This window comes from Neolamprologus multifasciatus, chromosome 3 (assembly GCF_963576455.1).
Source record: "Neolamprologus multifasciatus chromosome 3, fNeoMul1.2, whole genome shotgun sequence".
Classification (NCBI taxonomy): Eukaryota; Metazoa; Chordata; class Actinopteri; order Cichliformes; family Cichlidae; genus Neolamprologus; species Neolamprologus multifasciatus.
Window position 1 is genome coordinate 2,918,441 of NC_140441.1, and position 27,070 is coordinate 2,945,510.

General features: G+C 39.8%; 2 protein-coding genes across 2 annotated transcripts; both read left to right on the forward strand.

Annotated features, from left to right (window-relative positions):
• The first annotated feature begins 1,977 nt into the window (after positions 1–1,977).
• Positions 1,978–7,010, forward strand: LOC146521062 (uncharacterized). The gene is made up of 4 exons (XM_085154570.1): positions 1,978–2,283; positions 5,269–5,607; positions 5,715–5,837; positions 5,932–7,010. The coding sequence occupies exons 1-3, from the start codon at positions 2,247–2,249 to the stop codon at positions 5,834–5,836; spliced, it is 498 nt and encodes a 165-aa protein (XP_085010696.1). The 5' UTR covers positions 1,978–2,246; the 3' UTR covers position 5,837; positions 5,932–7,010.
• A 106-nt stretch (positions 7,011–7,116) lies between these two features.
• LOC146521063 (uncharacterized) lies at positions 7,117–23,362 on the forward strand. The gene is made up of 8 exons (XM_085154394.1): positions 7,117–8,717; positions 12,968–13,315; positions 14,211–14,534; positions 14,626–14,733; positions 15,406–15,723; positions 19,182–19,514; positions 22,511–22,834; positions 23,263–23,362. Exons 1-8 carry the CDS (start codon positions 8,681–8,683, stop codon positions 23,352–23,354), a joined length of 1,884 nt encoding a protein of 627 aa, XP_085010520.1. The 5' UTR covers positions 7,117–8,680; the 3' UTR covers positions 23,355–23,362.
• The last annotated feature ends 3,708 nt before the right edge of the window (positions 23,363–27,070 follow it).

A 27,070-nucleotide genomic window follows, 5' to 3' on the forward strand; every position in this document is an offset into this window, starting at 1 on the left:
GCTTGCTCATTAGCTTGGAAGTGACTGCATACAAAACAACAATCAGACTCACACAGACCACGTCTGGCCCGCACTCACACACAAAATAGACCTAACGCTTGCATCTACACGCACAGTGCTCTCTGTTGAAAGCTCTCCAACGCCCCAAATGGGGGAGATTCCAAACTCTCTTCACGGCGGAGTCACCAAACCTAAGTTGTCTTTAAAACTGTCAACGCCCCCAGTGGCATAGAAGCCTGCATCTTTCTCACGTGGCTAGCACGCTCCCGGACTCGCGTTTAACGCACAGTCATGTAGCCTCTAAGGCCTTCTGTACTTACTGTTTGTGTTGCTTTTCATTCACGGGAAGAGTCTCTGGATCCCACCAATTGCCATCCAACCCGAGGGGAGTTCAGAAGCTAACTCACTGGCCTGGCGACAAAATTAAGCACCAGGGCTTTCATCAGCCGTCCCAGATGCTGGCTGCTAGCAGACTTCGGCGGCGGTGTCTCCCCCCTCCACGGTGGACGCAATGTGTTGGGATCTGGCTCGGAAGGACCAAATAAATGTTGGGTCTGCGCTTCCACAGGGCTCGCTATTTTAGAAACGAATTCTTGTTAACGACAAAAACAAGACGGAACCGGGTTTTACTTGCTAGCAGGGGAAGGCTGGTCAGATCCAGGCTCTTGGAGCTCAATGCTTCGCACCTGACGCCTAACCAACTCCTTCAAAGAGCAGCCTTCCTCGCAGCTTTTTATTTTCATGACACAAAAGTACACACAAGCACCTCCCATTGTAAACCCCTCCTATGGTTCTAAAAGATAAGGCACTATGTGTATATGTGTGTGCACGTGTGTGTATGTGTATGTTTGTGTCATGGGGGTGCGTTTGTGTGACCTAAAAGGATCATAAAAGCAGGAAGCTTACAACACAAGAAAAAGATCTTTCAGATAAGATGTGCCTATAATAAAAACACGTCAGCCCCCCCCCAGCACCAGAGTGGCTGGAGAGGTGGTCAGGTACAAAGGAATGTCTTTGATTCTATAGTTTGAACTAAGACTTTACAAATTTAAGAAACACAATGGCAACATTTAACAATTTAACTCCAACAGGGAGACAAACTCTCTGCTGTAGTCACAGAACAAAAGAAAAAAAGAAGAGAACTTGGTGGCTGACCATATGGAGACAGGACACATTGAACTCTTCCTTCACCAAAGTCATAGCACAGTCTTTAACTTTCCCATCACACCACTGCTGGAGGCTTCCAGTCTCATCCCAGCCAGAAGTTTGGTACCACAAGCAAAGAGCCAGCATTTCTGTGATGTCTGTTTAAGGCTTTTATGCTGACACAAATGACAGTTTTTTAAGGGTAAACGCACCCGTGCCATGAAGATAAAGACACAAAAACATGTGACCTGGAATTTTTTGAGCTTTGCTTTAATCTTCTGTGGTTAACCACAATAATCCTAAAGTCAGCTTAATGCATTTTAAAACTGAGGAACAAAAAAGAAGAAGAAGATTAAACGCAGAAAACAGGAAGTAAGAAAGAGTCAAGATGTGACTGTTCACACTTTTTATGTGTTCGATCATCTGAGAAATAAAATGAAAATCTTTGCCTCGGGCATTATGTGAAACTTCTGAAACCTTTAACTTTACTGAAGCAAATGTTGAAGCACGAGTAAGAACAAGAGATGCACCAGTATCATTGTCTTCCTCACTAACTTCAGTGAAACCAGTAAATCTGTTTGTACAGAAGAAGAGTTTGTTCCTCTGTGTCAGCTTTATTTGACTCCTGTGAGCTCCTTAATGTAAAGCCTGTTTCTGATGCTGCGTGAACGTCTGAAATCAGCAGCTGTTTCACTTAAGGCACATGTGGCCAAATTAACATACATACCTCCATCTCCTCCCAGCTATATTATATATTAATATATATATCCTATATTACAATAAATAAAAAACAATAAAACTCCTGCTCTGACTTCCTTTTTTAAAAATATCTTTAGACATGAACAGAATAAACTGATGCACCTATTAAAGCACCAGAGTTGCAAAAAATAATTTTCTTAAGTGAGAGCAGTAAGATGTTTCTTCTGGTTTTGTTCAGCATTTGCAGTAATGGCCTTCTCTGCGGTTCACACATGGAGACGTCTTTTTGGAATTGGAAGTTATTGCGTCTTTCTGCGTCAGCTGATAGAGTCATGTGATGGAGTCATGTGACGCAGTTCATTTGAGTCAGCAGTAAATTAGCAGGATTCATTTACAGCAGGATGAAGATGTTTCTACTGTCTCTGCTACTTGTGAACGGTACTGTTACCTCCAATTATTCGTTTTAACATTCATGATAATTTTACTGTATTTTACATGAGGCAAATGATATTACTGTCATTTTTATAAAATATTGATTGTGATATGTAGAACTTATAATCTGTTATATATTTAAAACTATAAACTATTGTTACACAAATTATTTCAAGCAAAATGGAAACAATGGGGATGATTAATTTCATTAATATAGTTCATGGCTTGTTGCTTAACGGCTTATTATGTGTTTTCATTAAGAAGTTATGAGGGTTAAAAAATGTGTTTAATGCTCTAAATCTGGAATGTAGCAACGTTATGTAGCACCAAAACTAGCACAGAGTGGATCTGGTTTAATTTGATGCCGCAGGACTTAAGACACAGTAGAGAAATCAGAGTGTGTCCAGTGAAGGACTGGACCAGTACATGTGAAGCAATGTACCAGGAGCACCTCTGCACCTTCTACAGGTTGGGTCCACCTCTGCATATATGCACGCCAACTTAGCCCTGGACCAGTGCTCCCCATGATCTTAAATTGAATAAGCATGTTTCGAACACACACTGCTATATTGTAAACTTGGCCAAAGATAGAATGCCACAGTTGATCTCTGATATGAATGTTAAGGTCTTTTTCTAATTTAGTCTTAATGAAAGCTACTGGAGAACATTGTAAATTGTAAATGAAATAGTAAAGAACTGATGTTCGTTTGAGAATTAAAAAATAATCTACAGGATCATCTGTTTTGAGGGAATCGTACTGTCACAGTCTGCACATAGTGTGTGACCTGTAAAAAGCAAAAACACTGAAGAGCAGCAGTGCCAAAACTTGCAAATTGTCCATCTACATATAAGTCTGCAAAGGATTTTAGACCCTTTCTGTGCCAGATGTGAAACACCGTCACTGAAGGAAAAAACAATTAATTTGCTCCAATTGGGCTTTGAAGTGAAAAAGCCTGGCGGCCAAAACTCTTCCTAAACTGGGACCAAATTCTAAGAGATTGATGGACTACTCTATTATTACTAGGCAAGAGAAAGTGATAAGCCTAAAGTCACAGGTAAAGAAACCATGGTGACCCAAACTGGTGATGACAGTTCAAGATTGTAGTGTCACCAATATAACGCATCATAAAACAGAGTAATATCCCATTCCTGATATTTGTGGCCCAATGGTAGTACTGGAAATTGGAAAGGGCTAAGCCTCCCAGAGGCTTGGGTTTTTGAAGAAGAGCTTTCCTCAGTTTTAGATGTTTACCATTCCAAATAAATAATCGATTAAGAAATCCAGAGATTTAAAAAAGGATTTGAGAATTAGGACTGGAAGGCATTCAAATACATATAGAAATGTTGGTACTAGCATCATTTTTACACTGTGTCAAATCCCCAACTCTTTGACCTTCAGGCTGAAGGAAGAACAACACTCGGTGTTTAATGCTGAATCAACAATCTCTTTAATCCATACAATTCTCATTATTCCATACAAACCCTTTAAGCATTACAAACGTCTGGACAGGAGATATGCACAGGAGGGTGTCCGGCAAAATCTCAAAGTGTCCAAGTGTCCATTTCTCACATTCTTATAGCTTTGGCCCCCCTCCAAACTAAGCATTCGCATTCTTTCTCTCTCTCAGTGAGCCTAAGTCATGACCTTGGCTTCCTGTTTTTCTCCTCCTGTATGAGATGCAGTATGTTCTGTTCTCTTTGTAATCAGAAAAGCAAGGCCATGATTCTCTGCAAACAGTATTTCTTATAAATCAGCAGTATAATGCATCATAAAACAGTGTAATATCCCATTCCTTTTTCCCCCAGAATAAACAATCAATTACAATCAAACAATCAATCTGCTGGTCCCTCTCTAGTCTAAACAACAGTGTTTCAGTAACTTTCCACTAGAAGATGACCCCCTTTTATCTACTTTCTCCCAGGTAAGCGTGAGCGAGAGTCTACAGCATTCTACCCCCCAAGGACACGTAGTCTAATGCCTTTATTTTCAGGGCTGTGTCCACTTAATACTACACTATATGGTTATATGGCATTTTAGTCAATACAAAGCATAGAATTGAGGCACTTCAAATATTTCCACAACTGTTAATCCTGCCCATTGAAGACAAACATGATGGCGTAGAGCCTAAAATGGTAAGAATAGGGACAATTAGTTAATACTGAAGCAGACCATGTTTTTTGTTTTTTGTTTTTTTTAATAAAAGTCTGTAAAAAATCAATTTGGGCCTGGAGATTTCCTGGATTTTCTCATTATTTTATTTTATTTTATTTTATTTTATTTTATTTTATTTTAATTATTATTAATATTTTTATTTTTATTTTTATTTTTATTTTTATTTTTATTTTTATTTTTATTTTTATGATTATTATTATTTTATTAACTGTTTTAAACTTCAGCTTTGTCTTGACCAAGTTACTGACCAATTACAAGTAGGTTGCAAGCAAATGATTTAATGAATGTTGAGATGGTGTTAATCATATACATATGACCTTCACAGTCACCGGACCTTAACCCAGCTCAAACCATCATCATCAAAACATTAAATAAGAGGATGTCTTGGGTAGGAATGATTTTTACATCCTCCGGGAGGATAACAAGAATGTGACGAATGCATGCAGAGGAGACTGATGGAGGACCAACACTTGCTGGTTTTGCTGTCATTTGTTTTATTTAATGGTCCATGTTATATTCCCAGTGCTGCAAGCCTGTCAAATCTAAAACCAGTATTTGAATACATTCAATCTGTTTGAGTTTGATTTTACCAGTTACAATGACATTAAAGTCATTAACTTTAGTCTTGGAACCTGAAAGGAATCTGTATGTTTCCCTGGTTGAACTGGTGCACTCAGACTGGACTATTCCCATTTCCGAATTTCGACATGTGCAGATTGAATGCTCTTTGATTTCAGTATTTCTTGCCCCTATAAATAAATTACCTGCAAACAACCTCAAAATATGGAGCTAATTTGTGTTTTTCTATGTGCTCACAGTTTCCCAGGCTGTGGTGGTGGAGGTGAATGAGGGGAAAATGTTTGTCCTGTTACCCTGCCAGTACTCAGGAGTTATATTTAAGAACCACACAGTGATGTGGACTCGCAATGATCTTAATCCCAAAACTGTCCACCGACAACGAGAAGGAGGAGATGATCTTAGAGAACAAAACCAGCGCTACAGCGAGCGCACATCAATGAGACCTGATGCTCTGGACTCTGGAGACTTCAGCCTCACTCTGAGAAAACCAACAGAGTCTCACAGTGGAGAATACACCTGCTCCATCAGTGATGGACAAGAAGAACTGATAGTGAGACACATATGGCTGCAAGTCAAAGGTCATAAATAAATGACACCTGCTGTAACCACAGATAAAAGGCTAATGCCAGACTCAGGTTAAAATATGTTGGATGATATTAATTTTCTGTTGTTTTTCTCCCAGCAGGATCTGTGTTCATGGAGTGGTTTATGATAACTTTATTCTGTGTTGTGGTCATCCTTGTTTGCATAGCCTATGTCTGCGGTGCTCTCAGGAATGAAGCATTACAACACAGAGCAGAGAAGTAATGTGAGTCTGTGTTGTTCTGTTGTATGACTGCATTCATGTTTAGGGGTTTAGCCGAACAGACACATATTCTGCTGCTTTCCTCTCCGTTCTTTAGGAAATGTAAGTGGAAAGGCTTGCTCTGCTCCACAGCTGACCTGCCTCAGGAAACTACAGTGGACTGGAGGTGCTCAAACTACAAACATGGCTGTCCACATCTGATGGTTTAACTGGCATGCTAAAAACAGCCAAAGTGAAAATGATTCAGATCTGTTAACCTGAATATATAACTGCTGTTTAGGTTGAGGTCAGAGGTCCTTAATACTGGATATTACACTCTGAGCAGGACACACACTAAAGTGTCTGTTTTCTGTGTTGTATTGATGTTAAGCTGTTTTCTAGGAGGGCAGTTTTTCCTTTCTGACTCTGCTGGTGACCATCACTTTAAAAACTCAAACTCTTACCAAGTATGTTTGTCTTATTTCTTGTGAAAAAAAAGTCATGACACTTAAAATAAGACAAAATCAGCTAAAGAGTAATATTTCAGTAAGATATGTGAACTTGTTATTAGCCAGTGAATCTTGAAACTGGAGAACACTTGTTCTATTGGCAGATTTTTCACTTATTTCAAGTAAAAAATATCTTGTATCAAGTGAGACAAAAAGTAAATCACTCACTCAGTGTTTCTACATAATTGCTTTCCATCTAACATTCACATCAACAAGCTGCCCAAACAGATTTTATTTGCAAAGGGGAAGCAAACCATCAACCTTCTGATTTGTTGATGACCTGCTGAGTTAAAGCAGCCTCGTGTGTTTTAGACATCAGTGAAGCACATTTGTTCCATCAGTATGTTTTTAATCACACGTCAGAGTAACAGAAGCATTAAAATGTTTCATTAATCCACTTGTGTGATCTTAAAGCTTTCCCACACCCCTGTACTGTTTCATAAACCTAAACGCAACAGAAAATAAAGTTTATTTAAACTTTATATTTTCTTCATACGGTTTTAAAATAAACCAGAGACCAGTGAACATCATGAGTGTGGATGTGGAAGCTGCTGCTCTGTGAGCGTGGGGAAGTTTCAAATAAATACAGGGTCATGAGTGGCCACATGGGGGCGCAGCTGGGCACTTTTTGATCTATTCAAAAATACATTGATCCTTCAGTCTGCTGGGTCTGAGCAAACACCGTAAAATCAATGTACTAATATATATATTAATATATATTCAAATATATATGAATATATCAAATATATATTAATATATATTCAAATATATATGAATATATCAATTATATATTCAAACTCACCAATTCCGTTCTGTTCAGTGCACAACAACACTACGGCTCTGGCTCACAGTAATCAGCATCTAAGTTGCATAAGTTAGTGGGTGTTAAAAGAAATGCATTAAAACGGGAAAAGCAAGTGTTTGCCAACACAAACCTGCTCTGTCACCTGGCTTGCCTCCATGCATCTGACAGGAGGAAGCCGGGACAGGCTTACTATGACCCACATGCCGTCCGATTGGCTGAGCAAAGTCATGTGGTTGGAGTCATGTACCTGCGATGCATTCAATGGCAGGAATAAGTGCAGGAAACAGATTTTACTCTGGGTTACAATTGGAAATATAATAAATCTGAATATTGCAGAAAAAGAAGAAGCTTTATTTCCACAGATGAAGGAGAGATGTTATTACCTCCTGTTTTACAGTTTATTTACAGACACAATTAATTTACAATGAATCTGAACTTATGCTTGTTATTCATTCATATCAGTGTTAGCATGTGTGCTGTTCGAGCAGCATCTTTCTGTCACACCCAGAAAAGACTGAAGTCCATTCTGAGCCTGTAAAACGTCTCTGTCGTTAACACGGTTTTTGAAACAAAGCCCAGAGTCCTTCTGTCCTGACCTGTAAGAGTTAATCATTGATTTTATGCCAGGATCAGAGCTTTACTCCACCTGTCTGACTTCTTCATGTGTCTGTGTCACATTCAGCGACTGCCTCTTCTTCTTTGTTTGTCTTTGAGAAGCTTTACATTTAAACCAAGGCAGCGATTCTTCAGTAAAGCCTTTATTTAGCTGCACGACCAACATGTGACTTTCAGCTTGATTCAAAGTGTTTCATTAACAGCATCACATGAACTGATCTGGAATTAAAGACATGTTTACACAGGGTGAGGCTGTTCACTTATTTAATGACACTAAATGAATGAAACACATAAAACCTGCAGCTGGTTTAAAGTGTTTTATTGGCTTTGACTGTAATTTTAAATACATGTGCTGAAAAGCTGAAGTGAATCGATCAGAGAGTAAAAATTAAGATCTTACAGGAAGTCCTGACCTGCTCGGCTGCAGGTTCAGTTTATCAGAGTTTGAGTTTCTGTGTGAAGGTCGAAGTTCAGTCATCACATGAGTGACATGTCATAAAAGTCACCAGGATACTCGTATAAACACTGATCTATAACATAGAATCAGGCTTTATGTCTGTATTATTCTCTACATACAGACTGTAACACCGACCTGAAACTGTAACTTCACTCAAGAACCAAAATTACACATTAACAAGTTTATTTTGTTTCTTAGCAAAGTTCACATTTTATTGCTGCTTTGCTGAAGTTTGGTCGAGTCGGGCTGTAAATGATCTGCGACACACCTTAATGAGCCGTCTGCTCACTTTTCCTTACAGACTTTGATTTAACTCTGTGGATCAGCAGTGACATGGACACAGTGGGTACTGTAGCCGTCAGCCTCATGTCCCATCTGAAGCAGTGTGAGAGTGTCAGTAGATGATCAGCAGAGGAAAGTGAAGCTGCTGTGAGCTGATGTCCTGAAGGGCTTTTAAAGAGTCTCTGAGTTTGACAGGAACATGAAGATGTTTGTGGTGTTTGTGATCCTCCTGCACGGTAAGTACACCTTCCTCTCTCTGCTCTCATCATCAGCTTTTCTTTCATCTCTCTCTCTTTAATGTGTTGAAGTGCAGCAGGAGGAGATTTCCATCAAACACTGGATTCTGATTCAGATCAAACTAACAATCCAAAGCAGCAACTTTCCGTTATAATTATTAATAAGAATGAAAGTTGTGATTTCACTGTTTGTGGGGTTTTTTTGTTATCATAAATCTCTGAATCATTGGCCTCTCACTGTTCATTAAATCTTTTGTGTTGTCAGTAATGTCAATAAATGAGGTTTGATGGTTGTTGATGGTTATTGAAGTTATCTCAGAGAGATCAATGGCAGAGATGCTGTCTAAATAAATATTAACACTTATGTGATTTGTGATGCATCGGTGTCATCTGTAGGAAATGTTATTTATATCACGAGTCAAAATTCTCTGATTTGTTTCTTCTTCTTTAAAAAAGAAGAGAAGTGACAGCATGTAGTGTGGTGCAGACTCACTGCTAAAATGACTTTTACTTGTTTTCCCAGTAAGGTGGCCCAGGGTCAGACAGTGAGGAGCTGATTGATATTATGTTGGTAGTTGTTTGTCAGTCACAACATTGGATCAGGGAATTAGTGCAGTCTTACTAGTCATACAGATTAGGTTTACTGTTCAATTTTCCCACTTAGTTTTCCATTTATCTCTAAAGCCATAGATAATGTTTATCCTTAGCCAGCAGTTTCAATTTTGCTTTAGTGCCGCCTGCACCTTCATCTGCAGTGCACTAGCTATGAAAAGTTTATTCATGTAGCACATTTCATTATGCTGACTTTTGGACCAACAAAAAGTATTTCTGTCTTGTCTCTGTTCACTTCTTAAGTGTTTTGAAATATCCAGTATATCATCAGCACACCTTATTAGTTTGTAAACAGACCCATATGGAAAATATATTATTATTATTATATATATTACTATTATTAGTGATAACTATACTAGTACTACTACTAATAATAATTTCTTAAAAAATTGTATTTTTAGGAACAGTATTTACAACAGTAAAAAAAATCCCTATTTCTGCATTTAATAGAATGCGATAAGAAAGCTGTTATAGGAACCACTGTCGAAAAAATATAATTGAACCAGTATAAATATAACTATGAGATGAACAGTGCTTGCATTTCTTTCTACTCTTTTCCCATTTCTTTCTTCTTCTTTTTTTGTTTTTTTGTCTTAAATATTGAAGTCCATTGTTTTCTACTGCTTCCACCACACAAAAACAATTTCCTGCTGCTATAAGCAAAGCACAGCACAAAGGTGCTGCTCAGGGAGCATTTGCATGTTCTGAAAGTTCAACACAGTTAGCACAGTGTACATATATTCCAAATGCAGAATGACAGGAAGCATCCACCTATAGTACACGTGAAGAGTGGCTGCCAAAAAAGATTTCATTTTTTGCACCTAACGCTTTTCTCTATAGTCTAGAAAGGCAGCATAATTTGCATCTTCTGGACAAAGTTTAATGCCATTGAAATTTCTTCTTCTTTCACATTCGACTGGTTCACGTGAATGTTTTTTATAGTAACTGAGATGGATGCCTGCTGTGCTTTTAAAAACACACAGTTTCTTTCTTGTTTCTACCAACCTTTAGAGGTTACAGGTCATTGTACCAGCTAAAGCAGAACCTAAAACTGAAACTGTGTCTGAGTCACTGTTGATTGTCAGGCACTTGGTGTTCACTCTTTCTGTGTTAGAGTATAACTTCCTGTTACAACCCACAGTGGTGTTCTTGCGTAGCTGTGTAGCCAATTTAATTAAAAACTTTTCAAGAACTTCTTATTTTATGGTGTCATCTTCATGTGCTTCATCCAAAGCACACTCTATGTTGATTTACCTGGTAATTATTTTCACAGTATTCACCCACTGTCTTTAGGGTTTTGCTAGCTTAGCTTAGCTCATAGCCGAATCGCTAGCAGCATGGCAACTGGCTAGCAACCATAGTCAAGTGTCTTCCAGGGGCCAGAGCAGGTGACATTGAGTGAAATTTAATTTTCCTCTTCAGCTTATTAATTAACCAAAGACCAACACAGAGTTTTAATTCATTTGAAAGCCTGATGCGTAACCCCGTCCAACCCTAGATGGAAGACATAAAAACTCACCCACCCAGACTTCATCACAGTAGATGTCTTTCTGAAAGCGCTGTAACTAAGTTTAAGAATATAATCCACCCACTGTTATCATCTTCAATGACCTGTACCAACATAGAGCAGAGCAGCTATCTGAACGCTACCCCAACAGAGGTCGATTATCTTGTTAATAATTTCACCTCCTCACTACGTACGACTCTGGATACTGTAGCTCCTGTGAAAACTAAGGTCTCTAATCAGAAGTACCTGACCCCGTGGTATAATTCTCAAACACGTACCCTAAAGCAGATGACTCGTAAGCTGGAGAGGAAATGGCGTGTCACAAATTTAGAGGATCATCATTTAGCCTGGAGAAATAGTTTGCTGCTCTATAAGAAAGCCCTCCGCAAAGCCAGAACATCTTACTATTCGTCACTGATTGAAGAAAATAAGAACAACCATAGGTTTCATTTGTGATGTGTAGCGTTTGGAGTGTGTAGTTAGTGTGTAGTGTAGTGGATAGTTTTGTCTTGTGTGTCAGAATAATGAGGCGACTGCTGAATGTTACAGGTGCTGCCAAAAAGCCATCAAAAGCAGATTACAGTATAAACGGTGTCTCCAGGTAGAAAACAGAAGGAGTGAAAGAGCTCTGCTGTCAGACCTGCAGGTATCGGGCTGTGATGTTCTCCTTTATAGTGGACAGAAATTATGTTTTGGAGTGGCACAAATAATTTGTGTGGCATCTTACTGAATGCAGAACACCTGATTTTTATATAAATAGTTTGAAATGGTCATTTAAAAATGTGTAAAAGGTAAATGGATGCGAATAACTTGAATAAACTTGTGCATGGGATTTTAAAATGTACAATTTATATTTACATTTAAAGTTATAAATTATGATTCAAGAAACATGTTTGTGTTTGTTACAGTAAAAAATATAACTTTTTCTACTCGGAGTTTATTTTTTGTCTGATTTTAGATCAGTTGTGTAAATACAGTATGTCAAAATGAAAAGATGACTGTAAATTCAGACACGTGAGGTTGTGCTGAAAAGAACGATACCAAACAAGGCAAAGTAAATAGTTTTCAAAGGTGAAATGTAGAGGTCAAATCAAAAGTAGTAAAAAATGGCCAATTATACTCTGGACCCCAGACGATTAAACATTTTTTAACAGTAATGCAATAGTTACTTTTTCTAGTAATTAATTACTTTCTTGTAAATCAGTTGCTAACTCAGTTACTTTTTTGAAGAAGTAACTAGTAACTATAATTAATTACTTTTTCAAAGTAACCTGCCCAACACTGCCCCTTTTCCACACACATTTCAGGTGCGTCTAACACACATTCCTTTACATCCAAATCACCAGTGCAGCCATATGATGTTTTCCTTCTCTCACCCCAACCGGTCGCAGCAGATGGCCCCGCCCCTCCCTGAGCCTGATTCTGCCGGAGGTTTCTTCCTGTTAAAAGGGAGTTTTTCCTTCCCACTGTTGCCAAAGTGTATGTATTTTTGTATGTATTATTGTAGGGTCTACCTTACAATATAAAGTGCCTTGATGCGACTGTTGTTGTGATTTGGTGCTATATAAATAAAATTGAATTGAATTGATGACTTTAGTAAGAGTTGTTTCTGTGCTGTGATTGGTTCTGAACCCATACTGCTACTCATCATAGAGACTGTGAGTTAAAGGTATTCTGTTGTTTATAAACAATATTTTAAAATATTTTCCTTTGGAGTGAAAGATTATAAATGTGTCTATAGCTATATTTCTCGAGTAGTGGTGTGATTACAGCAAATTTAAGAGAAATGGGAAAATGCCAGACTGTAGAGAACTGTTCATAATATTTTATAAATAAAACAAAAATAATTAATAATTTGCAAACAACAAAATACAAATTAGAACAGTTGTTGGAGATGGGATCAAGTAAAAAGGTGCAAGACTAACTTTTTCAACTATGGCTGGAAAAGCTCAATAAATGAACATCTACAGTTTGCAAGTGATTAAGTAGAGGCAAGTATGTGTTCAATGTCTTTGATTATATTTAGCTTTTTTGTGATTGGCTGACTACAAAATCCTGTAGGTAAAAATGGACTCTGAGACAAAACTGCAGCATGCAGTTAATTTGTGTTTTTGCTTCTGTGTTTCCTCAGTTTCCCAGCATGCCCTGACTGTGGTGGTGGAGGTGAATGAGGGCGAGAGATCTGTCCTGCTGTCCTGTCAGTTCTCAGGTTTTATACCTGAGCGCCCTGCAGTGATGTGGACTCGCAGTGATCTTCATCCCAAATCTCTCCACCTACAACGTGAAGGAAGAGATGATCTTGGAGGACAAAACCAGCGTTACAGCGGGCGCACATCGATGAGACCTGAGGCTCTGGACACTGGAGACTTTAGTCTCACTCTGAGAAAACCAACAAAGACTGACAGTGGAGCATACACCTGCTCCATCACTGATGGGAGAGAAGAGCTGAGAGTGACAGATATACAGCTGCAGGTCAAAGGTCAGCAACAAAACCAGAACGTATACACAGTAAAACCTGAAGTTCAATAGGCTTCAGAAAAGAATTTGAATGGGGATTTGAAATTGTAGGTACTGGTGAGAAAATGGTGTTTTTAATGCTAGAAATAGCTGGGTCACTTAAAAGTTTCATCCAGTTAGTCCCAATGTGAAAAGAATTCCCAAGTTGGGATCCATTGCCTTTGGATATGTCCATGTCAGCTCGCACTGGAGTAATTCACAGCCGTGAACCAGCAAAAATGAGAATCAGCTCCTCCAAGTCTGATACAATGGTCCTCATGGACCCGCATGGGCATCCAGAAAAGAGTTCAAAGTTCCCACTCTGGTCTAAGGAGCTTGGAAAGAAAAGCGCCTGGACTTCTTTAAGTTGCTTGAAGACGTTTCACCTCTCATCCGAGGAGCTTCTTCAGTTCTAAGGAACCCACTCTGATTCAAGGACCTCCAAGGTGGATGAGTTTAAGCATCTTGGGGTGTCATTCATGAGTGAGGGTACATGGTAGATGGAGACCGACAGACGAGGCAGTCAGACTCACTGTGTGTGTCTCCTATATGATACATTTAACTGACAATTTTTATTGTAACAACCAACGATTTATACAGGAAACTAATGACTATAAACAAGGTTGCCCAAACTTTTGCATCCCACTGTAGTTGGTTTAATGTGTGAGGCTGGACACAAATGAAGGAGAAAGTATTTATCTAGTTGAAAGGATGTACTGTCTGTTTGGGTAATTAAGGATACAGATGGGAATGTACTAATAGAGTGGAGAGAGTCTGTTGAAAAGCTGGAAGCAGTACTTGCTCTATCATGCTCCAGTTACCACCACTATTATACTGCACTGTCTTTGTGGTTGATAATGTGGTTCTTGTCCTCATAGACGACCAAGAGGAGGTGACAATGTGGAAAACGTCAGACTTCATCATCCTGCCCTGTAAAACAAAACCTGAGCTGCCTGAGGGTTCTACAGTGGAGTGGACTCGCTCTGACCGAGTGGTCCATGTGTACTCAAACAGGAGTGACCACCTTAAGAATCAGGATGACCTTTACTGTGGTCGCACGAAGATGAACAAAGACCTGCTGAGAACTGGAGACCTCAGTCTGACCCTGAAATACCCCACAGAGAGAGACAGTGGAGGATACATCTGCACCATCTACAGGGACAAAGACATCCTGAGACACAAAGTAGTGCTGCAGGTCAAAGGTCAGAGATGTAAATACAGGTCAGAGGTCAGTGTTGTAGATTTAGGTCAGAGTTCAGCGTTTATGTTGTTATATTTTCTATTTCTCCACAGAACCATTTCCATCCTGGGCCACAGTTCTCCTGGTTCTCTTGGGCCTCCTGGTTCTTCTTGGGATTACTGGAGGTCTCATATCTTATTTACGTCACTATTTCATGCCAGGTGAGTGTCTCCTACTACACTACCCATAATGCCGATGGTCAGCAGGTGCCCTCTGGTGGCTCCTTGACTGTGGCTCACACAAACTTGTTCCAGAGGCTGAAAGAGTTGAGAGTTACAAACAGCTGATACAGAGAGCTGAAGAGAAACTTCCAGGTTTGTTCCAGAAGTCAGAAAACCTCCTTCAGACTCAGTCATTGATCAGTGAAACAGCTCCACAACATGACTTTACTAAACAGTGTGTGTGCTTCACTGCATTGATCTGACACAGAGGCTGCATGTGGACAAGCTGTTCTTCTTCTGTGGTGGTAAACAGCAGCTGACATGGAAACATGTGCTGACAGTAAATGTTCCTCCTTGAGTTGTGCTCAGTCATGTGGTGGAGAGCTTCAGATGTTCAGACACATGAGATCTTCATGGTTTCTGTGCTGATGTGTGTGAGACATGGCCGACTGTGGAGGCTCAGTCTGACTGTTCTTCTGCTCTTCATCCAACATGTCTGCAGCACTTTACAGGACGCTGCAGACTAGTTACCAAAGAACGAGTCAGGAACACATCAGGAACAAACTGAGACACAATCTGACTGAGACTAGAAGACAAGGAGGGGACAGGGAGGTCATGTGACCATCACAGCTGCTAATGATGTCATCATGTTGTCCTTTGTTGTCCTCAAAGGTTACAAGGTGGAGGTGGATTCAGGGGTGGAGTCTGTCATGCTGCCCTGCAAAGCCATAGTTCACCTGCCTGAAGATGGTAAAGTGGAGTGGACGGATAAAAATGGAAAGGTCCACGTGTATGAGAATGGCTCTGACAAGCCTGAATACCAGCACCCAGATTTTAAAGCCAGGACCAAGATAAAGAAAAATCTGCTGACGCTTGGAGACTTCAGTCTGACCCTGAAATACCCGACAATCACAAACACCTACACCTGCACCGTCTACAGCAGGGAGGGAAAGATCCTGATGAAGAAACACGTGAAGCTGAATGTCAAAGGTTGGTGCTGTAGATACACGTCAAAGATCATAAGTCATTAAATGGTAATCAGACTGGTCCTTATACGGTCCTTTTCACAATAACTAGAAGATGATTTCTAGCAGAACTGTGAAAATCTCCACATCCTTTCTCCATGTTATCATCCAAAGCTGTGTGAAGTTTCAGAGCTCTGCAGCTAACAGAGACTTTCAGTTTGTAACATCGTCTTCAGAACAACAAGATTAAGAAAAAGACAAAACACATAAAACCGAACATTTCCAATAAAGGAAACAAAAAGGTGGAATAAACTGATGTCTTAGTCAGTTCGTTAAATCTCTTGGATTTTCAGACAACAACATTCTTTTAGGTTATTTACCATATTTCATCAGTACCTCTCCATAGTGGTGAAGAGAGAGTTGAGTGAAGCTCTCAAATTACGAGTCGACCTGGAAACAAGTTGTTCCCAGGCTGGAGGAGGTGGCCAGGGTGGTCTGGGCTTCTCTGCTTAGGCTGCTGCCCCCACGACCTCACCCCAAATAAGCTGAAGAAGATGAAAGGATGAAAAGATGTGATCATTCTGTATATTTCAGATAAAATAAAGTTAAATGGTAAATATTATTTCATTTCACATTTTCATGTAAGACACGGTATGCCCCAGCTGTTTCAGGTAGATCCAATGACGTGTCTAACTTTCTGATAACTTTCATGGGAATTGAAAGTTGCCCAGCCTGATGATGAAGGCTGACAGAGAATGACGTCCCTCTGGAATCAGAGTTTCCTGCAGTGAACATCCTGACTTTCTTTTTTAAAGACACCAAATAGTGATGTTATCTCTAACACCGAGGCTTTGAACTACACTTTATTTATTGTTGTGAAACTGTGGGTGGAGTTTGCTTCAATTGAAATCACTGATTATGTTTGAAGAGCTTCACGCCACGTCCACACGTACACGGGTATTTTTGAAAACGGAGATTTTCTGTTTTCGTTTTAAAAATTAATCCCGTCCGCACGTAAACGCAGAAATGAAGGAAAACGCTGCTAGGAACATGCCAAAGCAGCAGGTGGCAATATATTCCTAACCATGTAGAAATGTTGGCCAACCAGAAGTCTAGAAGCATCGGTGGGAAAAAGTAAACAAGGATGGGGCATAGAAGCAGAACCGAGTGTGAGGAGGGACTGTGTGTGTATATGTAAGCATTTAAACACTGCAGAGAGTACAATTAACAGTAATAGTATTGTAGAAATTCATTTCACCGAAACAATAATGTGGCGCACAGTGATGTCAAAAAAGGAGCACACCTTTGACGCTGCGTTTTCTGGTTTTTATTTATTTTATTTCCGGCTCTTTTTAGAGAACCGGATCTTTCGGCTCCGAACCGGCTCTTCGGGTTGTTTTGTTGCTTTAATTAATTTATTATTAACAATAATATAAAATTATGCACAAAAAGAATTACTAATGTAAAAAAACTTGGTTTTATTTATATATGTTTATATATAAATATATATGTGGTGGCCCCTAGAGACAAAACACGTACAAACTCCAAAACACATTTCTAGCATTAACTGAACTTCCAAAACAGAGCTACCTCGATCACTTAAATTACAAAATTGAAAGCATGTGTGTATTGTTTGTGTATTTATACACAAATAAATTTTTTAAATTCAAATAATTTAAAAAAAAATGTTAATTTACCTGTTACTACCACACACCAAATCCAGTCGTTGGTACTTGCTGGCTTGTGTAGCCACTAGGTAACAAATGCTCAACACTGCCCCCTAGCATCCTGGAGCACTTCTGTTGTCTTTTGTAGTTTTTATGTGTTTTGAAGTTTGTACGTGCTTTGTCTCTAGGGTACCATAAATATACTTTTATTTATTCACTCCACATAAAATGTAATAAATAAATCATATAATACAAAAACCAACTATTCACATTTCAACTTTTAACTATTTAAATTTTCATCTTTTTCCTTTTAAACAAATTTAAAGTGAAACAACACAAAACTCTGCAAACCACAACACAATAAAATATAAATTATAATATGAAAACAAAAAGAAGATGCACATTCTCTGTCATATGGACCTGCATGAATAAACTTTCTGAATCCTTTATCATCTGCAACTGAAAATAGTTGTGGATGATTACTATACCTTTCTAATGTGACGTTGTTGTCCCTGGCTTTCTCTCCCTCCCGCTCTGTTCCTGTGCTACTGAGTGTAACTACCACCCCTCCCCCCTCTTCCCAGCGTAAAGCACAAGGCTCGCATGCGGAGTGAAGCGGAAAAAAAGTGTGAGAGAGAGAAGGAGGGAGAGAAGGAAAAAAAAACGCCACGGATTGCGATAAGGAGCCGGTGTTGTGCCAAAAAGGGATTGTCTGCCAAAAACTGATTGCTCATATTTAAACTGCTATAAGTAACTTGTTGGCCAATAATATGTGAAACATATGTCAAATACATCCCTTATGGGTGACATAAAGTCATCTTGAGCCACAAACAACATTCGTGTAACAAGGTAGAAGCCGCAATCAGTTTTTGGCAGTGACTTTTATATAACCTTTATTTATGCAGTTAAAAAAATCTCATTAACATTAAAAATTTGTTTTGTAAGAGTAAGTTGGCCAGGAAGACAGTTGGCAGAAGTGGCAGCAAATATGAAAATAGTTCTGTAAAAATATTTTAAGTGGGGATAAAGGACCGGATTGGTTATAATGTAAGTACAATAACACAGAGTTGTAAAGATACTTGAAAAACAGATAATTTTTAAATTCTATATATAACCCCTTTGTAAACGCTGTTCACTGAAGTCTATTTACGAACATATGCAAAGATATTAATACACAGAAACATTGGAAATCCATTTTTGGCAGACAATCACTTTTTGGCACAACACCGGCTCGCATCGTTCACGTCAAAGATCCGGCTCTAAGAGCCATTTCGTTCGCGACCGACACATCACTAGTCTGACACATCACTAGTCCACACATAAATGCAAAAACTGAGTTTTCAAAAATATCCACTCTGGCAGGCGTTTTTAGAAATCTCCGTTTTCAGTAACCGAAAACACAGTTTACATGTGGACGAAAGGTGCAAACGCATGGAAAACCTCAGTTTTCAGAAATACCTGGGTACGTGTGGACGTAGCCCCAGTGCTTCAGGTGGAGCTTTGAAACGTTGGCGTAAAACTCGATGTATTAAAGGTGACTGAAACATAGTTTATCATTTTGAACCATGTGAGTAGTGATTCAGTTTTTGAGCCAGTGCCTTGTTTCGTCATTAATATCAAATACAGGTTTGACTCTGGACACATCAGCTCTGCTGCTGATTGGACAGATAAACACAACACAGTAGAGTAATGGGACATATTTCAGACTCCAAACAAACATCACTAAAAATATTTCACTTCATCCGGTCAAAGAAAATGTACACACTGCTGCTGCTGATGTCTGTACAGCTCATGCTGTGCTTTGTTGTCCTCTCAGTCCCCCAGGTGGAGGTGGATTCAGGGGAGGAGTCTGTCCAGCTGCCTTTCAAAACCTCTTCAAAACTTCCCCTGCTTGACAACGCAACCATTGAGTGGACAAACATGTACAACACAAAGGTCCACGTGTATCAGAAGAGCTCTGACCAGCCTGAAGAACAGGACAAGATCTACACAGAAAGAACGAAGATGAATGAAGACCCGCTGAAAACTGGAGACCTCAGTCTGACCCTGAAATACCCCACAGATGGAAACACAGGTATCTACACCTGCATCGTCTACGACAGCAAGAAAAACATCCTGTTGAAGAAAAGGGTGGAGCTGAGAGTCAAAGGTAAGTGCTGTAGATACAGGTCAAAGGTCAGAGTTCAGAAAATGATTAAAAAACGAAAACAAATATAAACAAAATTGAGCTGACAGATGCCAGCCAACTAATCAAAACTCAAAAGAAAAGAAACCACAGTGGTTTCTACAAGTCAAACTAGCTAAATAAATGAACACGCTGGTGACCATACACAGAATGCTAATCATGCTAAACATGGTGCAATGTGTTCAGCAACAAAACAAGAGAGAAGCCTTCAAGTGAAAGTGTACTATTTTTTTTAAATTGGACAATAATTGGACAATCTTACGCCTCAACTAACTCTTGGAATTTGCTGGGATCTCATGAGCACAACATGAAAAAACCACAACATCCAAAATGCTAGCTGGTACTGCTTATATCATTCATCATATGAAGCAGGGTGTCATGAACCATGTGTGCAGGCAGGAATTGGACCAAAACGCAAACTCACCGAAAGGAAGCTTGAACTCAAAATGCAGCTTTATTTTCTGAAAGGAGGAAAAGGCGATACAAAACAAAATTAGACTGGGAAATTCTAATGAAACTGACTCGCAAAGAAACACGGAGGGGTACACAGCCATGAGGGAGGACGTGACACGGAAGGAGACGCTGACTAGTGATGCGCGAATCATGAACGAATCGTTCAATACTCGAGAATCACTTTACTGACTCATGAATCATGATTCACAAGCCCAACTGACTCACTGACTCATCCCTGTTGCTGTTAGCAGCAATGTATCTAGCTTATTAAAGTTAAAATTGTGGATTAAAACACAGCATCCAGTATCTTAACAAAAACATTTCTGCTCTGAACTGGAAGAAAAAACCCTGAGTAGAAGCTCACATCAAGAAAATAGCTCCTCGGGTCACAGTAGCATCGCTCTGCTAACATGCTAACAGCACATTTGAGCTACTCACCCCCTCCCTCCTGTGCTGAATCATAGAGCGAACGAATCACTCAGGACTCACTAACCCCCTCCCTCCTGTGCTGAATCGTAAGCGAATCACTCAGGACTCGCTCACCCCCTCCCTCCTGTGCTGAATCATAGAGCGAACGAATCACTCACTCACTCACCCCCTCCCTCCTGGCTCACAGCTTCTTCTTCTTTTTGGTTGGCAACCAATGTTAAGGCACATTACCGCCCCCTGGCTCACAGCTCAGTGGACATTTAGATGAGAAAATATATATTTGACACATTTAAGGAAAATACTAATAAAATAAAAATAAACAAAATAAATGTTTATTAAGCAATTTTGATAGGAAATTGCTTAATTTTAGAAATGTTTTTGCTCTTTTTTGCTCTATAAAATAGTTGTTTTTTTCCCCGAATCATTCATCTTAGCAGTAGGATTTACATGAAAAGAGAAACAAATTAAGTTTGAGTGAAAAGGTAAATTTTTTGCACTCTCTGGTCAACTGACTCAGTGAATCAAATGACTCAAAAAACCCGATTCACTTTGGTGAGTGACTCATTAAAACTCGATTCAGTAAAAAGAATCAAATTTACCATCACTAATGCTGACATAAATGAACACAAAGATAACGAGGTCTTTGGCCTTTGTCTGGTAACCGTTCCTAGATGTTACCTGATCACGGATTAATCTCTGCCACAGTGTTGCTGACAGAGCAATGTTTGGTGAACAGGATCGTCTTTACATGAAACATGCAATCCTTCACAAACTGCCCTCGGTTAATGGTTTTCCTGCTTCTGCAATTAATTCACTAACTATGTAGCTCCCTTCAGCTGTAGCAAACTGGTACAAAGCCATTGCAGGGGGGGCGCGTTATGACTAAAAAAAGGAACAACAACAACAAAAAAAGAATGCTTGGACACTGCTAGCATAATGGACAGGGTTCCACACAAACGCAATGCAGAGGTTGAAGCATCGCAAAATATGCTTGCAAGCCAAAGACTAGAACAGCAGCTGTCGTGCCAAGGTAGGTAGGTCTCCCCGACAGAATTTGTTTCCCCTGCATCGGGAGCACGCGTGTGAGTGGGCGTTAAGGCGTCTGGGAAGGGAACTCAAAACTGGATTATAGATGGCAGAGAGTTGGTGTCGTAAACCACCGCCTCTGATGGTCGCTCACAGTGGACATAGATGCTTCTTTCACTCTTCTTTCAAAGCATCTGTCCTCTCTGTCCAAAATGTGAACATTGGCATCCTCAAAAGAGTGACCTTTGACCTTTAGATGCAGATGAACTGCTGAGTCTTGTCCTGTGGAGGTGGCTCTTCTGTGTTGTGCCATGTGTTTGTGAAGTGGCTGTTTGGTCTCTCCAATGTAGAGGTCTGGGCATTCCTTGCTGCACTGTACAGCATACACCACATTGTTAAGTCTGTGTTTTGGAGTTTTGTCTTTCAGGTGAACCAGTTCTTATTTTCAAAAGTAATTAATTACTTAGTTACTTAGTTACTTTTTAAAAACACGATTTACAACCTGAATAGGTGATAAAGCGATAGATCCTTCAGCCCAATTCTACTTTTTCTGCATAATCCATCATACAAAATGTAATCAAATGGAAAAGTCTCTTTTTAAAACTTGTTTTATTAGTTTTAATCTTTTAACTTTATGCATCAAGCAAAAATTTAATTATCTGCAACATTCTCTGACTGGAAGACATTTGTTTAATATTTAAACCTATTTTTTGCACATTCCAGCACATAAAATAAAATATTTTTTTCACGAACGTCGCACTCGCTTACGTCACTGTCATGAGACACTCGCAATAAAATCACGGTTTTAGTAACGCAGCGTAATTACCGCTTTTGCAATAGTAATCCCTTACTTTACTCGTTACTTGAAAAAAGTAATCAGATTACAAGTTACAAGTAACACGTTACTGCCCATCTCTGGTCTCCACAAGCTTAAAGAGCTGCTTTCACTTGCTCTCTGTCCTGTTTCCTCCTGCTCTGATCTGCTTCTTTTCTTCAGCCTGAAAATCAGCTGCTGCTGTGTATAATGGTAATGTTGTTTGTTGTCCTCTCAGACTGTGTGGTGGAGGTGAAGGAGAGGGCGGAGTCTGTCAAGCTGCCCTTCAAAACCACAGGAAACCTGCCTGAAGATGCCACAGTAGAGTGGGAATACTGTGAACCTGAATGCAGGAAGGTCCACATGTATGAAAGAGGATCTGACCAGCCTGACAAAAAGGACGAGGAATACAGGGACCGAACATCAATGAATGAAGACCCTCTAAAAACTGGAGACCTCAGTCTGACACTGAAAGACCCCACAGAGAGAGACAGCGGGAGATACAGATGTGAAGTCAAGTCTGGCTGTAAACTTCTCAGAAGGAAAATGCTGTTTCTCAAAGGTTAGTGTGTGTGTGTGTGTGTGTGTGTCTGTGTGTGTGTGTGTCTGTGTGTGTGTATGTGTGTGTGTGTGTGTGTGTGTGTGTGTGTGTGTGGGTGTGGGTGTGTGTGTGTGTGTGTGTGTGTGTGTGTGTCTGTGTGTGTGTATGTGTGTGTGTGTGTGTGTGTGTGTGTGTCTGTGTGTGTGTGTGTGTCTGTGTGTGTGTGTGTGTGTGTCTGTGTGTGTGTGTGTGTGTGTGTGTGTGTGTGTGTGTCTGTGTGTGTGTGTGTGTGTGTGTGTGTCTGTGTGTGTGTATGTGTATGTGTGTGTGTGTGTGTGTGTGTCTGTGTGTGTGTGTGTGTGTGTGTGTGTGTCTGTGTGTGTGTATGTGTGTGTGTGTGTGTGTGTGTGTGTGTGTGTGTGTCTGACTGTGTTGTGTCTCCTCTGCAGGGAGAGTTCAGGTCCAGGATCAAACAGGGGACATCAGGAACAGAAGCAGCTCCATTGATCCGACTCCTCTGATGGCTGATCAATCAGTTTGATCTGTGTGTTCTTTGATTATTGATCAGTGATGTCAGAGTGGAGTCAGTGTGATGTTGTTGTTGTGTGTTTGAGACTTTTAGTGTCCATGAAGGTCTCTGCTGCCGTAGATCCTCTGAACTGTGACAGAGGTCTCACTCTGGAGGAAACTCTCAGCACTTTCCAGCAGCTCCTCCATCATGGAGGACGTTCCCTCACTGTAACAGGTGGAGGAGAGAGGAGAGGAAGCACAGGTGGATCCTCTGAGGAAGAGGAGGGTTCTCACAGTAATGTTACAACATGAAAAAACAAAGGACATTATCACATAGTATTAAAGTATCACATCAGTCCATGCTGTCTTAACATTATTTACTCAGTAACCAACATGAACTTGTATTATCAGCAAGTGTGTGTATTTTTTTTGGTTAGAATATCAAATTAGTTTTTGATTGTTTTTGTGCAGCACTTTGGTCAGCTGTTATATTTTTAAAAGTGCTTTATAAATTAAGTGAAAGTGAAATAAAGAAGTGTGATAATATCAATCCTTTGAGACCCCACATTAAATGGTTTTACTGTGAGATATTACAGGTGTCTATCGCTCCCTTCCATACACCTGAGTGCTGTGGCCCTGACACCATCGTGGTATAAGCACCAATAAAAGTCCACACTCATCTTCATTATGAAGGTAGACGGCAGAATGTGAGCTCATCTCCATTAAAAGAGTCCTCAGACCTGGACTGAGATTCAGAGTGAGAGGAGTGCTCAGGGACCGTCTACAAAGTGCAACACCAACAAAAAAACAATAAAGTTTGGTGACTGTGTTTTTAATGGACATCTACTTTAAATTACTTCCTGTGTGTCGAGTTCATCACTGTAAAAATACATATTAGTAAAAAAATTTGCTTTGGAATCAAATGGAGCTTTTGCCACAGTGAATTCAGGGACAGATCTAGAGAGATCTTCTGAAGGTTCCATTGAAATCAAATGAGGTGGCAAAATTAAAGCAATTTCTTCATACATATGGTGTCACATCCTGCATTATATATGCTTAAAATACATCAAATGCAGTAAGGATACACATTTTTCATATAAATATAGTGTGTAACCTTCCTATTTTCTTTAGCCCACGTAATAAACTGGAGTAATAAATAATAAACTAAAGGGAGATGTTACTGTGGAGAGTGTTGATCCAAGGGTGTAGATTTGGTTTTGGCATTGGTGGGGACGGATGATTCAACCACCAAACTCTGCCCTGTTTCTTTTTCTTTTTTCTTTTTGTCTTTGCTTCTTGATAAAAAAGGAGAAATATACTTGCCTACATATGCTATTCTACATGCTTTTAAACCGTTTAAGATTACAATTCATAGTTTTACATTTGAATTATATAATGTTAAATTACTATTAAACAAATGACTGACTAAGTATTCTAGACTTTAGTTTACTTCAGCCATATTCCATATAAATCAGGTATACAAAAATAAAAATAGCTTCAAATACAGTCATGACAATAAAAGAATATGACTTTAAGGACTTAACAACATTAGTTCAGTTATACTACACAACATCTCTGACACATCAGCACTAAGGGAACACTGAATGACCTGGTGGTTTTTGTCCCTAAAACTACTCATCTAAGATTACCACAAAGTAAAAGATCTCTCAGCAAAATTATGCAACATTTTAGACACTACTGCCCCGATCAAGTCAGTGAGCTGGGATGTTTTACTCTAAACATGAACTACTGTTACAGCAGCAGACATGGACTACTGGTGCCCCACACAACAAACACGTGCCTGCTCCTCTCGTTAGCTGAGATAAACTGCTGGCATGTTTGTTTTACATCTATACTGTCCAGTCTCTGCTGGTGGACATACAGCAGGATTGTTTAATCTCATTTGAGTCATTGTTGACCTTAGCCATCTTTTTAGTCTTCTGAGAGCACTGAAGCTTCTTCCAGCCTCAGTACATGCGTTTTATGTGTTTTGCTGCCGTCCTCCTCTCCTCCTGGCAGCGCAGGTTTGCCGCTGCTAAAACTAAACAGAGCTCCCTGAAAGGCTCAGCCAATCACATTGGCCATATTTGTCACATGACGTAGGACTCCAGTAGAGAACGTAATTTAACTCTTTCTGCACCGCTGGGTGAATGAGACGCTGACAGATAGTTTTTTCTTTCTATCGGTTTTGTTTTTCTTTACTCGAAGAGATCAAATTATTGGTGGGGACGATTCAATAATCGCTGAATATTGGTGAGGACATGTCACTTCTATCCATGCCAAATCTACACCATATATATATATATATATATTCTTTCTCGGCTTCCTCACCCGACGGCCTGAACACGGACACGCTGTTGGAGCTTAGAGATTCTGATGCGTCTGGTCCGCTCTGTGATTACGTCTTTTTGCGCTGATTCTGAGCTGCAGGTTTTGTCTCTCTCCAACTAAAATTCACCGAGCCAGCAGCAAAAGAAGCAACAAACTACGCTTCACATTTGATCAATGTCGTCATTAATTCCCGCTTACTTTTGTTGTTTTGCTTCCACCACGATAAAAATCACACTTCATGCACAGCTCTCTCTCTCTCTCTCTGTACTTCAGGAACAGTTTCCCGTCTCCAATCTCTGTTTTCTGCATTATTCATTCACTTATTACCCAGCAGTCTACCGTTGTTTACAGCGCTGTCTTTTTCTTTTTTCACTTAAATGACCTCGGACAAGAAAGCCTCATTTCTGCTGTTCAACACTGAAGAGATTTTAACTTCTTAAAATTCTGCAAAATTGCAGACTATTGCAGAATATTTTTAAGGTTATCTGCTATAAAAAGCCAGACCAGGAAAATCTGTTTTTCTGTGTTTTATTCTCAGTTACTTTCACACAAAGGCATCTGCTGTGATGTTCACAATTCTGATGAAGTCTCACATGTATCAGTGCTGATAAATGATCAGAATTATAATATTTCTGACTGTCTGAGGCTAAATTGAATCGAATCAGGACTTTGAGAACCAGAATTGAATGGATTATAGAAATCAGTGATGATACCCAGCCCTAGTGAGCAGCCTAGGCCTGAGAGAAGTGGACGTAGCTGTGGGTAATAAGAAAAGATGAAAAGAACGATTGATAACTTTTTTGTTAAGGCCTGATCCTTCTGAAATTCATAGCCAGTGCTCTGACACGGTGCCATCAATCTTTGAATGCTGAAAAAGCACAGTGTATCCAGAAAACACATTATATGTTGCAATAAATGCACTGACAAGTGTCCCCACTGCCTTTCAGCAGCAGACAGCAGCAAACAGGTCGTCAGAGGAGGCCGAAATGATGATTAAGTTTAACATTTTCTACAATATTGACAAAGCACTTTAAGCACAAGTTTGTTAGTTAATAATTTAGAAATGAATATTGTCTGTATGGACTCCCCCCCCCCCCCCCCCCAAAAAAAAAGAAAGTGCACATGTAGCTGCGGTGTTAAGTGATGTGGTTGAAAAATTTTAGTTTGCCTAACTTTTGTGCTGGTACGCCTAAATTTTTAAAGTTAGGCATACCGGTGCGCCCATGTCAAAAAGTTAGTCTAGAGCCCTGCATGGGAGTCACCACACCTAGTGCTCCGATTACCACTGTTACCTTCATCCTCCACATCCTCTCCAGCTCTTCTCTGAGCCCTTGGTACTTCTCATGTTCCTTCTTCCTGATGTTGCTGTCATTCGGTACATCTATCACTACGGCCGTCATCCTCTGTTTGTCTGAC

Excerpts from the sequence above, each read along its gene's own strand:
- LOC146521062 (XM_085154570.1), top strand. The coding sequence starts at position 2,247 with ATGAAGATGTTTCTACTGTCTCTGCTACTTGTGAACG. Across the intron at positions 2,284-5,268 it reads GTCTCTGCTACTTGTGAACG|TTTCCCAGGCTGTGGTGGTG; the intron begins GTACTGTTACCT and ends ATGTGCTCACAG. Across the intron at positions 5,608-5,714 it reads CATATGGCTGCAAGTCAAAG|GATCTGTGTTCATGGAGTGG; the intron begins GTCATAAATAAA and ends TTCTCCCAGCAG.
- LOC146521063 (XM_085154394.1), top strand. The coding sequence starts at position 8,681 with ATGAAGATGTTTGTGGTGTTTGTGATCCTCCTGCACG. Across the intron at positions 14,734-15,405 it reads ACGTCACTATTTCATGCCAG|GTTACAAGGTGGAGGTGGAT; the intron begins GTGAGTGTCTCC and ends TTGTCCTCAAAG. Across the intron at positions 19,515-22,510 it reads GGTGGAGCTGAGAGTCAAAG|ACTGTGTGGTGGAGGTGAAG; the intron begins GTAAGTGCTGTA and ends TTGTCCTCTCAG.